The 16,663-nt window shown below is 44.3% G+C and overlaps 1 protein-coding gene across 1 annotated transcript in view; it reads right to left on the reverse strand.

Moving 5' to 3' along the window:
- LOC134860813 (dystrophin-like) overlaps window positions 1-16,663 on the reverse strand; it is a 157,881-nt gene that overhangs the window by 69,382 nt on the left and 71,836 nt on the right. Inside the window, 15 exon segments of the mRNA XM_063877636.1 lie at window positions 29-157; window positions 639-751; window positions 1,950-2,028; window positions 2,958-3,081; window positions 3,705-3,740; window positions 3,821-3,990; window positions 5,154-5,333; window positions 5,432-5,539; window positions 6,685-6,786; window positions 9,196-9,315; window positions 10,102-10,252; window positions 11,071-11,252; window positions 12,361-12,459; window positions 12,893-12,988; window positions 14,215-14,346. Coding sequence (XP_063733706.1) covers window positions 29-157; window positions 639-751; window positions 1,950-2,028; window positions 2,958-3,081; window positions 3,705-3,740; window positions 3,821-3,990; window positions 5,154-5,333; window positions 5,432-5,539; window positions 6,685-6,786; window positions 9,196-9,315; window positions 10,102-10,252; window positions 11,071-11,252; window positions 12,361-12,459; window positions 12,893-12,988; window positions 14,215-14,346 — 1,821 coding nt within the window.

The raw sequence follows: 16,663 nt of genomic DNA on the forward strand, positions 1-16,663 counted from the left end.
TGGGTTGAGACCACTTTACTCCACTCACCCTGCACCGGTCCAGCTGTACTTTGAGAGGTTCTGGTTCAGAGGCTGGAGGCGCCTGCACTTTGAGCCAGCTCTCACTGCTGTCCAACGCCTGCTCACACTGCTCGTACAGGCTGTAGAAGGCCAGCACCTGCAGGACACACACGCAGAAACATGTTAACTGAAGGTGGAATGAGCCCCAGGTAAACTCCCACACAACATCTGTTTTGCGGTAGAGCTGCATCAGAAGTCAAAGGGACCAAACTCTTTGCACACCTGCGATAATGTGAGGGTGAGTCATAGCGCATTTAAATTCATGCTGTGTAGCTCGGTGGCAATATTGTTGTCTAAATAATATGCATAGTAAATCTTTGCTATTCATTGCCAGTGGACAGCTTCAGGGGAAATATGTTGGGCACCACATGCTTCAAATTCAGAAAGAAAAATATGGTTATGGAGTGAGCACAGTTGTACGTTCAAGCGATGCCCTCACTTTCTGAAGTTGATTGAAACAAAGTGCTACAAGAATAATGATATTTGTAAGGGCATCCGAGTTACAGCAGGAAACCGTGGTAACAAAAAGTCCTTTAAAATGCGTGATGACATGTGATTGCACGTGTGTGTGTGTGTACCTTTGTCTGGTAAGCCAGCCATGCCAGCTTTTCTGCCAACAGTGCACAGAACCCCACCCAGCGCTGGTTCAGCTGCTCCGCTGCCTGGGCAATGTCATCAGCACGCATTCCCTCTGGAGGGGGGGGGGGGACAAAGACAAAAGGGGATCACACACACACATGCTCAGTGATACATGATTCACAGTTCACATGGGCATGACTTGTGTCTCTGTAGGGGACAGACATAAATACACACACTCTCCTGGTGAATGTCATGTGTAGGAGAGGTGAGGCGAGCCATCAATATGCTGCTCACAGAGCCTGTTTTTATGCCCCCGAACACCGGCGCTCACACTATCTCTTTGTGCATTCACACTCACCACAGACATTTGTGTGATGTAAATGGCCAATTTAAGTGTAAAAGTCCGATGCCTGGAAAAACGTAAACCTCCAGGAGGTTGCAGGAGGGGGGAAATCAATGCTAAAGTTGTACAAAGACGGATTCCCACTCTGAAAGGGCAGACTGAGACCCATCAGCTGGATGATAATTGGACCTGCAAGGCAGCATCCTGGCTCCAAGGTCTCCAGATTGCTGCTTCTTCCAGTAATCCTACCTCCATTAGATCCCATTTACATGTCCAGCGTTTGTGCTTGCTGTTTCCCAATACTAGTTACTACAAATCCAGGCGGCTGAGTTTAACGCTACACAAGTGTCATCATGTGCAGGAGTTACATTCGGAGATCATTACCACTCACAGGTGTCTGTATTTTAAATAGACAGTACCCCAGCAGCTTAGCTTAGCATAACGACTAGATATATAAATCATACTTATTCACATGTTTTTAAAAGTTAAAGGTAATATAATATTAAACATCCTGTGTGAGCATAGTTACGAAAAATTCTCTCAGACACACACACACACACACACACACACACACACACACACACACACACACACACACACACACACACTCCTGTAAGTTGAGCGCTGTTCAGTGTTTTCAGCATTGAAAGTGAAAAGTATAAATGGAGTGTTTTTTCTGCTTCAGAAAAACCCAACAATAACACAAGGACAGAGGAGAGGACACAAGGAGAAACATCCCTCTCTTTCTGTCTCTTCCTCTCTCTATCAGCGTTTCTATGGAGACAAGGGGAGAGGGTGGGACAGGTGGAGGCGTTGCCATGGGGACAGACAGGGCGTGTGTGTGCATGCATGAGAATGAATGTGTGTGTGTGTGTGTGTGTGTGTGTGTGTGTGTGTGTGTGTGTGTGTGTGTGTGTGTGTGTGTGTGTGTGTGTGTGTGTGTGTGTGTGTGAGAGTGCACGTTCACCCTGCTCGTGCAGGGTCTGCGCCGTGCGCGTGGCTTCCTGAAGCTTCCGGAACTTCTCCGGCCGCTCTCGCTCTATCGCCTGTGGCAAAGAGAGATAGAAGTTAAAGGACAGGAGACAGACACGGGGAGGCAGCAAGAGAAAAAGAGTGATAGGCCAGAGCAGGAGAATTATTATTTATTACACAGGAGGGGAAAAAAATCAATGTCCAATTCAACAGGCTCTTTCTTCCAGAGTAAGAGCTCCTGCAGCGCTCACTGACCTCTGACCTCATGCTGCTGTGACATTTAGGACCACCACAGCATTTTATTGGCCACCAACAGAAATGTATGAGGAGAACTGATCATTTTAAAGCATCACTCAGGGAATACTTCAGCTGGAAGTGGTGTACACTATGTCAAAAGGAACATTTTGGGGAAAGGTTGCTGTGAATTCCCATATAAAGGCTCTGTGATGCTATGTTCGAGTCGCAGCAACTCAGTCTGCAGGGCTTGGGAATCGAGGGGCGCCGGTTCAAGCTAGGGAGCAGTCCAAATACCGCACTGTATCTGGTCTGCTCCCTGGCAGCCTCCTAGTTCTGCTCCCTCTCGGCTAATGCATGTGTTTAAGTTTTTGTTTGTTCATGTGTTCATGTCCGCTGCAGAGATCCAAAGCTGAAGAGGGTCCAGGATCAGAGGCGATTTTTAATTTGTGCCTCCCTAAAATAAATCAGCACGCATCTATTTTCAAAGAGCACGCATCATGTGTAATGCTTCATATTGTGTCCACACACAGTGCTTAATGGCTTCACACAGTGTGTATGGGGATTGCAGTGGATTTGTGTTTAACTTTATTTATTATGGATGATTTGTTAGCACATTCATAAATGCCGACTAACAGTTTAATTGTTATTTACAAACCATGCATAAGCGCTTTGTCAGCTTAGAGGTGTTTAAAATATTATGAATGTATTTATATAAGAGTATTTTCTGCCTCTAATTTCCTGATTGAGAATGGTGGGGTGTATTTACCAGCACTTTGTCGTACAGCTCCTGGATGCTGCCGTCTTTGCGTGACACGGAGAACTCTGGGCTCTGCAGGATGGCCTCTCCTCGGGTCATGTAGCTGTGCACCTCTGTGAAGTCCACGTCAAACCTGAGGACGTAATATTATTGAGCCCAATGTGTTCTTATTGCAGCTGTTTTCAAGATTGCACATTTAGTAAATATATCTTTAACACTTATTTACATCAGGAGGAAAGGTAGTTTTACAGACAACAACATAATTTGACATAATGTAGAAGTGTAGACATTTGTGATGATAATAAACACATTTAAACAAACATGGTACAAACAGAGCAACAGAATGATATTGTTTAATTAAAAATATAGTGAAAAGAGGAATAGTATTCTTAGTAAATATTATTTTTAAATCCTCTAAGTAATCACATCAAACTAGCATAACAGCGGTGGTGGAACAGTATTCACATCCTTTACTTCAGAGAGTACTGTGGGTACTAAATTGTAACCCTGATGACATCACTCTGACATCATCGGGGTTATTAATGTTGTTCAGAAGACATTTAAAGTATTAAAGCACAGTACTTAACTTAATGTACTTTCCACCACTGTGTTCCTCTTCTAAGGTCTCTCTACGGTCTACATGTGGTAAGAGGATGTTCCTCTACTACTTTACTGCTATCAAAGGTTTATTTCAAGCTGGCCGCTATTATTATCACATATCCTCATGATCAGTCTGTGCAGTATTTCATCACCTACCTGCTGAGATAAGACAGCAGAAAGGGGTGCATGAAACTGAACATTTCACACAAGTTAGGAGCGATGCTTTGTATGGTGCGATACTACTAATAATACTTCAGAGGTGACCTCCTCACCTTTTCCTAAGTTCAGAATCCACCACAACTTGTCTCTTCTTCTGTGGTGGCGGTGACTCACGGGTCTGGCGCACAGCTGATATCTTCTCCCTTGTTGTCACCTTGGTAACGGTCGTGGCGACAGAGCGGGTCAGCTCCAACTGCTGGGCCACGCTGACAGCAGATGAGAGCTGCGGACAGAAAAACAAACAAACATTGAGGCACAGCAACAGGTACAACATCAGTAAACAAGGATCTGTCCAAACTCAACACATCACAAACCCCCATTTAACACGCACGCACGCACGCACGCACGCACGCACGCACGCACGCACGCACGCACGCACGCACGCACGCACGCACGCACACACACACACACACACACACACACACACACACACACACACACACACACACACACACACACACACACACACACACACACACACACACACACACACACACACACACACACACACACACACCTGTAGCTGTTGAGTTTCCACAGACACATTGTATATGTATTTCTGACTGATCTTTGACTCCTTAAGGACACTGCATTAGAGTGTGTGTGTGTGTGTGTGTGTGTGTGTGTGTGTGTGTGTGTGTGTGTGTGTGTGTGTGTGTGTGTGTGTGTGTGTGTGTGTGTGTGTGTGTGTGTGTGTGTGTGTGTGTGTGTGTGTGTGAGTGTTGCATGTAAAAATAAAGATGTGTGCTTATTCTGATTGAGAGCCTTGTCGGCTGCATTCTTGCGACAGTTGTGTGTGTGTGCGTGTGTGTAGGTTTCGTTTCAAGCGGGGAAGAGTCTGATGACAGTTAAGCATCGAGTGCAACTCCTAGGATAGCCTTGTCACCATGGAAACGTGCGTGTGCGCAGCTGAAGTGGTTAGAGACGGCGCGTTCCTGTAGAGGTCAGTCTGCTAATTATCGGACTGATTATAACGGACAAGTAATCGAGAAGGAGACACAGAGACAGAATGAAGGGATGGTGGGAGAGCCACTTCAGCACACATCACATGTTATATGAGTTATCATATTGTTTAAGTGTAGGCACTCCAGAGGGCCTTCAGAATAAAAGCACGGCAGCGTCTTTATCACCCAATCACAAATCAGAAGCACTTCGTCTTCATCCTATCACTGTCAGGGAGCATGTCAGTTTTAAAGCCCGGAGATAAAGACTGAGAGGAGGGAGGAGCGATTATGAGGAGTGATAGTTGTATGGCAGTGCTGATTGATCCCTCCTCCCTGTGTCTGCTTAGGATAGCGAAGGCCGGTACAAAAAGGTTACACACAAGTGTCAGTATTCTCCCCTGGCGTGTAATATAAACCTCTCTGTAACCCAGTGTGAGGCTACCTGGGAGCTGCTGGTCTCCAGACTCTGGATCAGGCGGTCCCATCGCTGGGCGAAGCTGTCCAGTCTGGCCTCCAGTTTGCTGGCCACCTCTTTGTTCTTGACGCTGCACAGCAGATCCTGACTCATGGAGCACAGCTTGTCCATGGTGGGACGCTTCACCTCCAGGTCTGCCTTCATCGTCTGGTGGGACACACACAAACACAGGGTGGGGTTTAAGCTTCCCTGTTGTTTGTACAGCTTCGTGGAAGAGATAGTGCTTCTGTTACAGGGAGACTCACAGCGAGGCGGTGGATGCAGGCCGTCATCTCCGCCTGGTCCTTCAGGTTGGTGGTCTTGATTGAGCGAACCAGCTCCTCCTTCTGAGTCAGCCAGGAGTCAAATAAAGACTGAGAGGAGAGGAGAGGAGAGGAGAGGAGAGGAGAGGAGAGGAGAGGAGAGGAGAGGAGAGGAGAGGAGAGGAGAGGAGAGGAGAGGAGAGCAGAGCAGAGGAGAGCAGAGGAGAGGAGAGGAGAGGAGAGCAGAGCAGAGGAGAGGAAGAAAAGATGAGGAGAGGAAACAAAAGTTAAGAAGGAGAATAGTAGATAAAGGGAAAAGAGAGGAGAGGAGAGGAAATGAGGAGATGTAACAAGTTTCAGTTTTGTGTTTTTAATTAAAGTTGATCAGCTAATCGTGTATAATCCAATGTTGTTATTTGAGCTTCCTCCATTATTAATAACAGAACATGAGCGAGTCGGATATCATGACCCTTTTAATTTCCCTCAGAACGTAAGCTGTGGCTAAAAATATTAACAGGCAAATATGGAATAAAATACTATGACATCATAAATCTGCCTCAGACAGACGGCTTTTGATGGACTGTAAATTATTTTCTGACATGCATGTGTAAGGATCTGGATAAGTAAAACACTTGTTATTGCTTTGAGGTAGCTTTGTAAGTGGGTCAGCTACACCTCATCTGGCTTGCATTGTGATCACATCAATGATGGTTTGAATGCAATCAATACAGTACAACAACATCCTCCACCAGGCAGGCCCCCGAGATCAACTCACCGCCCTTTCCTGCAAGCAAGTCAAATAGAAGCAGCAGCTACAATGAAGGATGCCTCCTTGGTCCGATGACTCATTTGCATATTTAAATGTGCACACAATTCATCTAACAAGAACTGTTAAGCATGTGTAAATGAAGTTCAAGAGGGCTGACCATTGATGTCCAACTCATCCAATCCACGGTGGTTTGTCAAATTGTCTGAGAACTTTAAGTTTATAGCTTCTGTTTGTGTTTTAAGAGTGCATCTAAAGCCAAGTCCAAAACGTTTGTGACTATCCTTCCCTGAATCTGAAGTCTGTTTCAGCTTCCTATTTCTCTTAAAGACTGCCAAAAATGTCAAGTAGGAAAATCTGGATGATCTTATCTCATTTTACATGCAGAAAACACACCCACCCACACACACACACACACACACACACACACACACACACACACACACACACACACACACACACACACACACAGACACACACAGACAGATACCTGTTCATTCGTGAAGTGCTGCCATTTCAGTAGAATCTCCTGAAGCAGGATCCAGCGTTCTTCTGTCCATCTGCAAATGGCAGCCCAGCGGTCACCTAGCACCTGCACACACACACACACACACACACACACACACACACACACACACACACACACACACACAGACACAGACACAGACACAGACACAGACACAGACACACACACACACACACACACACACACACACACACACACACACACACACACACACACACACACACACACACACACACACACACACAATCATCAATGGAATGTACATTAGCACACAAAATGATTTGGAAATATTCCCCCCCGAGGGACTAAGACATTCCCATCATGCTGCCTCGGAGGCTGATGGATCCACATCTTCACTTGCCAGTTTCATGTTTTTAAGCTGCCAGCTCATTCTCCTCTTCCTCCCAGCTGATCATGACTGTGGAAGGGCATGGAATACACTGAAGGCTAAGACAGCATATATTTGTATTCCTCATATAGGGCTGCAATAGTGAGGATGCAGCAAAGTGGTCCCAAGTTCTATTTGAACCTGCACTGCTGCACTAAATTGGGATGGTTAAATCTAACAGGACTGAATATTTAATGCTCCTATTCACTCATTCAAACACACACAGCAATGGTTTAGGGAGTTGCTATGTGAAATGTGAGGATTAGTATCTTGAAAGAGACAGGAATTGAACCTCTAACCCACTGACACACATACACTACACACGCCCAGAGGCGGTGAGATGTAAAACTTTATTTTTCCTGACTTCATTGTATCAGCATATTGGCAGCTGGCTGTGAGCTGAGTAAAAGGGGAGAGACACTCTTCCGTTCCATTTAACTCACATAGACGAAAGCCACAATGTGTCCACTGAACAGAGTCATCAGAGTGACAGAGACGGGGCAGGGGGAGGCGGAGAGCGAGGGGAGGAAATGAAAAGACAATGAGATGCAGAAAAGTGTAAGACAAGCGCGGGGTGCAGACAGAGAGAGGCTCAGCAGGTTAATCTTAAGATGAATGGCCTGTAATTAATCAAGTGACAGCTCAACAGCGGGGAGAAAGCAGGGAAGGCACCTTCCATTTGCATTTTTACATTCCGACACACGCTGTTCCCCCTCAGCTATTTCACGCTCTTATCTTGTACTTAGGAATAAACCGCACTGCAGGAAACAGACACTTGGGAAAGTCTGACACAGAGTTGCATTAGGTTTCTCATAATGTTAAGCTTGATTATACTTTGCAGACAGCACAACTCGCAAACTGTGCAGCATTATGATACTTGCATTGTGTATCTGATTCATAATTAAAGGTATCTCAAAAACTAATCATTTCTGGATTTGTTCCTCTACTAGTGACTTCTCTCCTTAACCCCCTTCCTCAAAGAAAACACATTGATCTTCCCAAAACAAACCCACCATGATGTCTCCTTTTCTGCCCGGATTAACTTCTCAGTTCACAATGTCCTTTATTAGTTACACAGGATGCCATTTGACATCGCTGTTTAAATGCTGTCTGCTTTAAATTGCATGAGAACTTTGATGCGGTTCATACAGGACTCTGTGATAGCATTAGTACACAATTAGAATGACAGCCAAATGACTATATAATCCATCTTCAGATTTGTGCGATCGAAGAATAGATCGTTTTAGATTAGATTAGATTTAGCAGGGGAGCATGGATTACGCCCTCTTCTTATGCAATTATTAAAAAGCACCCGAGCCTCATCAACAGTTTATTCTGAACTGCTAATATTCACATAACAGCGGTGGGAGGAAACAAATATTAATCACACTCAATTTAGGAGGTCGTTATAGCAGCTTACACAACCAGCTCTACTCTAAACGTACAAAACTAAACCCTGAGTGCAACAGTTTTTCCTGAGCATAAAGGATCTTCTCTGTAACACACAGGGTCAGAGGTCGCAGCACTGCAGCATTTCATGAAGAGCTTCAGATGTTGCTCTACTGCCAATCAATTTCAAGAGTGAGATACCCTCCAGCCCCTTCATCCTTTGACACAGACAGTCTTTGACTTTGCAAGCGGCTGCTTTAATTAGATCTAAGCTTTAGTTTTGCAGGGAATAGGAGCTAACGAGGGGAACGCAGGCCCATGCATCAGACGCTAAGAGAAATGAGCCACACAAACAGACAGCAGAGTCTGGCTCCTGGCTGGAGTCTGTCTGATGATAACTTATGGAGTAAACAAAATCAGCAGAAAGCTGCAACACGCTCACATAAAGCACATCTCGCAGGCAAGGTCTAATTACTGCGCTACAGCAAAGACAAAACTATCTCCTGTTCAATCTATTTCCCCCAGAAACAACAACCGGCAATGCTGAGCCCGCTAAGATTGAGAGAGAGAAATATTTTATCAAATTAAATGAAATCAGCCCACAGGTATCTGTTTAACCGCAAAGTTTCCTCGAAGTGTGTGCGATATGAACACAGATTGACCTGTAGGAGACAATGTGTGAGTGTGTGCGTGGTTACCTGGAGTTTGCTCTCCAAAGCCGCCGTGGCGCTGTCTCCGCTGGTATCGTCCACCACCACCACCATGTGGGTCAGGGAGTTCACCCTCACCTGCTCCAGCTCCAGGTCCTCCTGCAGCAGCTGCAGCACAAACACAAACCATGTTAAAGAAGGTTAATGACGGAAGAGCTGAACTATTTTGGTTTCCTGTAAGACCGAGGGCGCACAGAGCAAGGATTCCTTTGAGTTACCCGAACAAAGACAGTGGTACAGACAAACCGAACTTGCCACTTCAAGGTTTTCAGTCAGAGTCACGTTTCTACATTTTAAAATATTCAATCTGTACACATATTGATACCAAAACCAAAAAAATACAGAAAATCTCAACAACACCAAGCATTTCTCATATTGTGTAAAGCCACCACTGCTAGAAACAGGATTCACTTTTCAAAGCTTCTCTGAGAGCTCCCATTTTCTCCAGATGATTCTCCACTGGTTGCAATCCCAGTCGAAATGAGATTCCAGCATGCAGCGGGGGAATTGGTTGCAAAAACAACAAAGAAGAAGTAGGACACACACAAAATAAATAATACCAGGGTCTACTGATGTTTGTTTCAGTTACAGACCTATAAGTGGATGTTGGGATGTCTGGTGTCTGCCCTCACTCTTGGAGTACAATTGTACAGCAGTGTTTTTTTTAGGTAATTTAGCGGAAGTAAAGATGCTATAGGAAGGATTAGAACGGCCGCTCTCTCTACATGAATACAAATCGGTAGTGAGAATAACTTTCTACCACAGATTTCCTTCAAATGCATGTCAGTAAAAGACCAGCAATCGGCAGCAATATGACACATGATATGTATGAGAGTGTTTAGAAAAAGACACAAGACCACATTGTTTTTGGACTATTCGACCGTAGCCACCCACCTTGTGCTCTTCCACTTGGTGCTTGACGTCCTCCAGGTCAGGACCCATTGGTTGAGCCCCCATCTTTTTAATGCGAGCCTCCGTCACATCCAACCAGTCGGTGAGCTGCTGCAGCTGCTGGTGCTGCAGGCCCATCAGCACCTCGTGGAGTCTGGGGGTGAGAGACAGTTCAATGAGCTGTCAATCAAACGCTGATATGGTGGGAGTTAGCGCTCATCAAAAAGAGTCCGACTCATGAGGAGTTCACAAGGTGTGGTTAAAGAGTTGAGGCCTCAAGCAGCGGATTTAAAATGGAGAAATGATAACGGCTACCTCTCCTGTTCTTACACTGACCCCCTGCTGTTCTGTCTAAGTGGTGTTTGGTAGTCCAGGCCATGTCTGCACAGCTTTGTGCTTGAATCAACAAGATTATCAAAGAAGATAGCTGCGCAGTTAATTACATTTGGCTCGGTGTCAGTTATCATTGAATTCACCATGATTAGAAAGGCCTTTGTATCCAAGAAGGCGACTGTGGCCTTCTGCATTGTGTGAGAAGAGAAGAAACTTTATTCAAAGCAATAAATGAAGTTCGAAAAGAAATCACATGAAACCATTTGTATGTGTATCTGAGTTTGGATCATTTTTCATCATGCTTTGCATTCTTTCACACTCCTTTCAATCTTTTTAAATGACTGTGTGATGTATCTCATTCTTTGGTACTTTCACATTTCACTATTTTGACTTCACATTAATGGACTGCTTTATATATAGCACTCAAAGCACTTTTCCAAACACAATTTAGAATATGAAAAGTATGTCTACATGTTATGGTATTTGGTCTTAAGCCTTACGTTTGTACAATTATACATTTAGACCTGATGACCAACGTTCTTGCAGTGCTGGGGCTCAGTTCCAGCTGCATTTATGGTGTCATTCCTTCTGTCGCCTTCTTTCAACTCTGTCTAGAACCCTTTGACAGAGTGTGTGTACCTGGTCTGTCTCTCCATGCTTGCCACTCTCAGGTGTTCCCACCGGGAGTTCAGGAGGTTCATCTGCTCCCTGACTTCCGAGTCCTCGTCTTCACTGAGGTTCCCCTCGGCCAGCAGGGCGGCGCCGGCCCGGAGGACCCGACCCACGTTACCTTGATGGGTGGTCAGCTCCACCATGTAGCCCTGATGAGAGACAGGACATAACGTTTCACACACTCACACCGGTTCCTCTCATTTTGCTTGATTAGCCCTCCGAAAAAAAGAAGAGGAACACTTCACGTCACTAATCCCACTGAATTACCCTCATTCACTTTAACTGCTTTCAAAATACATTTCACCCTCTCAACTCAGAGCTGACTCCATTTCCTCTGAGTACTTAACTCCTATATGATCCTCACACAGCAAAATGGTCAGGGTTAATTTAATTTTGAAAGCATTAAAGAAGTAAGCCAGTCGGCCAAGTCCACATCTATTAGAGTTAATTCAACACTCTCAGTTAGCTTTAAAACAGCTGCAGCTCTGCAGGAGGACTCACAATTTAAAGAACAGATCAATCCAACAGGAGTTCAAGACACGGGAGATTTTTCACTCCAAATGGAACAACTCGTTTCTCTCAGGGCATCTTTTTGTTTTTAGCCAGCAACAGAGGCTCTGTTACCTCTGTCAGAAACCATGATGTAAAATATCTCATGCAATTAACATCAGGCTGTAGTTCATTCATTCCTGCTGAGCGAATCAAACTACATTTAGATATTTCTATAATTTCATATAATAACATGATAAAAAATCAGGGTTTGTGTCATTTTGAAATTGCCCCAATGAGGCGATTGAAGTTGTACTCCACCTTTAAATCTAGAAGCAGAACTAACCCAAGTTTACTCCACTAGAGAACAACAGATTCAATGAAGAAACAGCTAAAATTAAGAATAACAATTATTATTTCAAGGAAGCAACATGTTTGTGTTCTTGAAAAGTCAGATGTGTGGGATTTAGCGGGATATTTTAGCAGAAATATAAGATTTACAGCTCTATATTTATTAGTGTATGATGACTTGAAACTACGAATCATCAGCTTAGAGTGAACCCCTATGTGATGGAAAGGAAGGGGTCAGTGGCAGGATATCACTTAATCCTAAACGACGCTCCTTTAAGAACACTAGATATCGTATTTACAACGAGGAGCTGCAAAGTCCTCTGAATGAATTGTAGTTTACAGTTAAACAGATGCTGTTGAAAAGGCTGCTCTGAGAGTATCAGTAGTTACAGCAGACTGCACTGCTCTGGCTCTCACCTCATGCGTGTGGAACTGCTCCTTCACCTCCTCCACGTTGTCGGAGATGGGAGGCTGGCCCTGGAGCCCGTCTTCAGCCGACAGCAGCCATGTCAACACCTTGAAATTCAAAACAACATAACATGCTTACAGTATAAGTCTGGAGGTCTTCTGTTTGTCTAAATACTAAGCGAAGTGGTTCCTATTGATGATGAACAGCTGGTAACTGTGTTTCTTCAACAGAAGGAATTAGGGCATTCTTCGGGGACTACTTTTAGCGGCGAAATAATAGTTTTTTGGTGCTTTTGTGAGTAATTTAGACAACAATGTGTGATTCACTTAAAATAAACTACAGTGTTTATCATGGTTATAAAGTAATACATCCGACAGAGCAACAGCGTGGCCTATTGATGTATTTTTAACACTTTTTGGATAAAAATAACGCTCTAATCTGATATATGAGGCTTCGATACACACAGGATTTGTTGACTATCACAAATATTAAAGAAGAAAACATTAAATATAAGACATGCAACATCGATGACCACCATACCTCCTCCAGTGCGGCCTGGTAGCTCTCCAGGCTGGTGGAGCCTGGAGGCAGAGGACTGAGGCCCCGCTGCAGCTCCACCTGACCCGGACTCAGGAACTAGAGAGGGAAGGGGAGGATGGGAGAGGACGGACAGAGATGAGTGTGGAGAGGGAAGTGAGTGTTGGATGGGAAAAGGGTTGAGAAGTAGAGGGAATGTTAGGAGAAAAAGGGTTCAGGGAAAAACACGCAGCGGTGGACCGAGGAGATAGAGAGAGATGAAGAGAGGCCTGTTAGTGTAAGCCATTACCGCCGCTGACAAGCAGCTCTGGCCTCGCTCCAACCCCAACAACTTGTCCTCTTTCTATCTCTCTTCCCCCTATCTGTCTTTGTGCTCTGATCTGGACACTAACAACTTTTTATCTGTGCTCCATGCTCCTCTTCTCACTCTATTCTTCTCTCTGCCCCTGAACAGATACACAAGTCTGATAACTGTCCAGCCTTCGTCACTTACTTTGTATCGAGACACTGTACGGACTGTAAAGGGATCAAATATTAAAATAAAAGCTGGATGTTCCTGTCCCTGACGCTCTTAAACATGGCCTTTTTAAATATTCTATTAGCATGTTTGACAGAGAAAACTAGACAATCTGTTTCTCTTATTCCCAAATGTAAACTTTGAGGAACGTTGTGGAGATAAGACGATTTTCTTTTTCTGTGTTCTGCTTTACGAAGAACAGCGGGTGTGCTTCAATAAAGCTTATTTGACAAATTCTCCCTCCGATGCCTGTTAGGTGCCAGCCAAGTTAAATTGAGCCCCCTGCTGTGACAGTAAATATCTGACACAGTCTCTGAACACATTCCAGCAAATAATGTGCCCCACTTTGTGATAATGCATGGGAACACTTTGAAATGTCATGTTGTGTTCATTTTTAAAAGGCATTGATATACGGAGGACCTTCAGTTTCATGAGGTTTTTATGATCCCATCCTGGTTGTTGCTTCATAGTCAATACCAATTGTCAAGTAATTTGAGTTAGGTTGCCAAAATTATGATTCCTAAGATTGACAAAACAAATGTAGTCTGTATGAGTTCTGTAATAAACACTAACCTATCACATCAATTGCAAAACATTTCAACCATTCATTATTGACAAAGCATCAAAATATTCCAACTTAACAAGTCTCATGGTTTCATATGCATACTAAGATATATAAATACAAAACTGTAGATTTGGTAAGATGGACATTTTTTGTGAATGACGCAGACAAACAGTGGCAGCCAGATTATGCACAGACAGACAGATGGACGCGTGGCGTGGAGTGTTAGAGCTGCAGGACACGGACCTGATCAGTACAACGCCTCCTCTTTTGCTCGGGCGACTTGACATATGCAGCCTGGGTGTAGGCATAGCTTTTATAGCGAGGCTGAGGGGAGGAGGGACTCTGCACTCGGCCCTGAGCCACACTCAATGTGATCTGAGAGAGAGAGATGGAGAGACAGAGCAGGAGGGAGGGAGAGTTGGCAAGAGAGGCCAGAAAAGAGAAGTCGAAAGAATGCAAAACATAGAGCGAAAAAGATCCGAAAGCCACATTAAAATGAAGAGATGCGGCAGGCAGGGAAGAGGGACAAAGAGCGAGTGATGATGGGAAATTAAGATGAGGAGAGATGAGAAAGAGAAGGAGCAGAAAACAGGAGAAAAAAGGAACATGAATAATCACACATAAGCTCCGTTTCCATCCAAATGTCAAGGCTAATTTTCTGTGAACTTTTGAATACAAAATGAAACGTGTTTTTCCATCAGCAGAGTGTCAAAAAAACACATTTACAAGAAAAATGGAAAGTCTCAAAAACTGATATTGGGTGGTAGTTATTACTCGCACTTCAGCAAACATTATAGATGTTGTGGTTTTTAATGTCCGCTGGAGATGAAAACTAAGAACTACTGCAAAGTGTGTTCGGCATCTGCTCAACTGACTGAACTCTGAGGCTGAGGTTAGCAAACTTTAGATGGATTTAGCATTTCATTTTATCTGGCAATTGCTACTTAGTGCTACAAGCAGTTCTCCAAAAGCTACATTTGATTATTAATAATGATCTGTTAATGTGAAAGTAAAATGTTTTATTGAATACAGAACATTCCTGGAGCTTTCAGCAGATTTCAAGTGAACCTTTCTACTCTTTGATGCTATTGATATTGTTTTAGTATATTTAAAGGTTTTCTAATTAGAATCCTCAAAAGTGTCTTGGATGGAAACCCGGCTATAGCTAATGCAGACATGAGAGAGGGTAGAGAGAGAGAGAACAGATGTGTTAATGCAGATGTGCACAATGACCGACAGACAGTAGCGCAGAGTCAAAGCAGATGTTGTGAGCAGCTCCTGTTCAACAACCCAACCACACACACTCTCTCTCTCTCGCTGCCTGCTGATTTGTAGAAGCCATCAGTTTAACACTTAGTTTCCTCTCCAGGGAAGGAGATCACAGGGCCTGTTTGGCTCTACACTCACTCTGGTCCATTTATCCCAAACTAGCAGCAGCTTTGAACAACTGCAGCAGTCAGCAATTCCCCCCCATCCATCAGTCACTGGAAGCAGCAGCTGACTTTTAATTTCATGATTTCTCATTAAAGCTTCACAATGGAACAACGAAAGAGGTGTACATTTCCAAACAGCTCTTATTTTGAAGGGACAAATAACTCTTAATTGATGGCAGATTCTCCCTCTTGATTGACATTTCCATCTGCCTTTTCTTTGACAGCCGGGTGATCTGCTGCATCGCTAAAACCGAGTCAACCGTTCTACCACAGACACCATAAAAGTTTAATCTGTAGCTGTCTCTGAGCTTTCTCCCCAGCTATCAATCTCTCCGTTCACCTCCATCCCTTGAATCTCTTCTCCTTCTCCTTCTCCTCCTTCTCCTTCTTCTTCTTCTCACCTGTCATCATCTATCTGTCTGTCTTCCTTTCTGTTTTGCCCCTCACTGTTTCCCCTTCACTCCATTTCAAGGTGGATTAGGTCTTTTTCTTGCTGTAAAGAGCAGACAGCCAGAGGCGACCCGGCCCTGGATCAAACGCTCCCTGGCAGAGTGTTTGTTTCCTGCCGCTCGGAGCAGACAGACGGGCGGGTTTAACTGCATGGGGAAAATGTCACAGAAAAGCTGACTTTGTGTAGTTTCGATTTAAAAACTTAGGCTACTTTATTTCCATGAAAACTATGGTCCCCGAGTCGCAGGTGGGGGCTAGGATGGTGTTGATGTACGGAGGTGTTGACAGCGCTGCTTTGATGATGACAGATGAGGGAGGAGGCAGATAATAGCCGCTGTCAGGAACTCTTTTCTTCCTGACTCCCTCTCTTGTTTTATTGCCATCCGACTTGCTCGTCGCACTCCCTATTTGTCTGCTCCATCTCACTGTTCATTCCCTCCATCTTTCTGTTCATCTCCTTACTTCCTCTTTGCCCTCTTATCTTTTCTTCTGAATATGCGCCCGTCTGTCTGTCTTCCCAGAAGGAAAAGTATTTTCTCTCCACTCTGAGGAAGGGCTTGATGTGGCCATTAAACTAAGTGAGATAATGATATTAGCAGCCATTACTCCAGGAAGCTCGCTCCATCCTGCTGCGATTCGGCGCCACACTGACCTCTTCTTAACTCGGCTCTAAAGGTCAGCGCCGGTGGATCTAATTTGTGGCTCTGTTGAGCTTTTACAGCACATTCTCTCAGAGTTTCTGTCTCAATTAAGCAGTCAATTCTCACTCCGAAGCTCACAAATTAAATGACTGTTAAAGTGAGACTCTC

Source organism: Eleginops maclovinus, chromosome 24 (genome assembly GCF_036324505.1).
Source record: "Eleginops maclovinus isolate JMC-PN-2008 ecotype Puerto Natales chromosome 24, JC_Emac_rtc_rv5, whole genome shotgun sequence".
In the NCBI taxonomy this organism is placed as follows: Eukaryota; Metazoa; Chordata; class Actinopteri; order Perciformes; family Eleginopidae; genus Eleginops; species Eleginops maclovinus.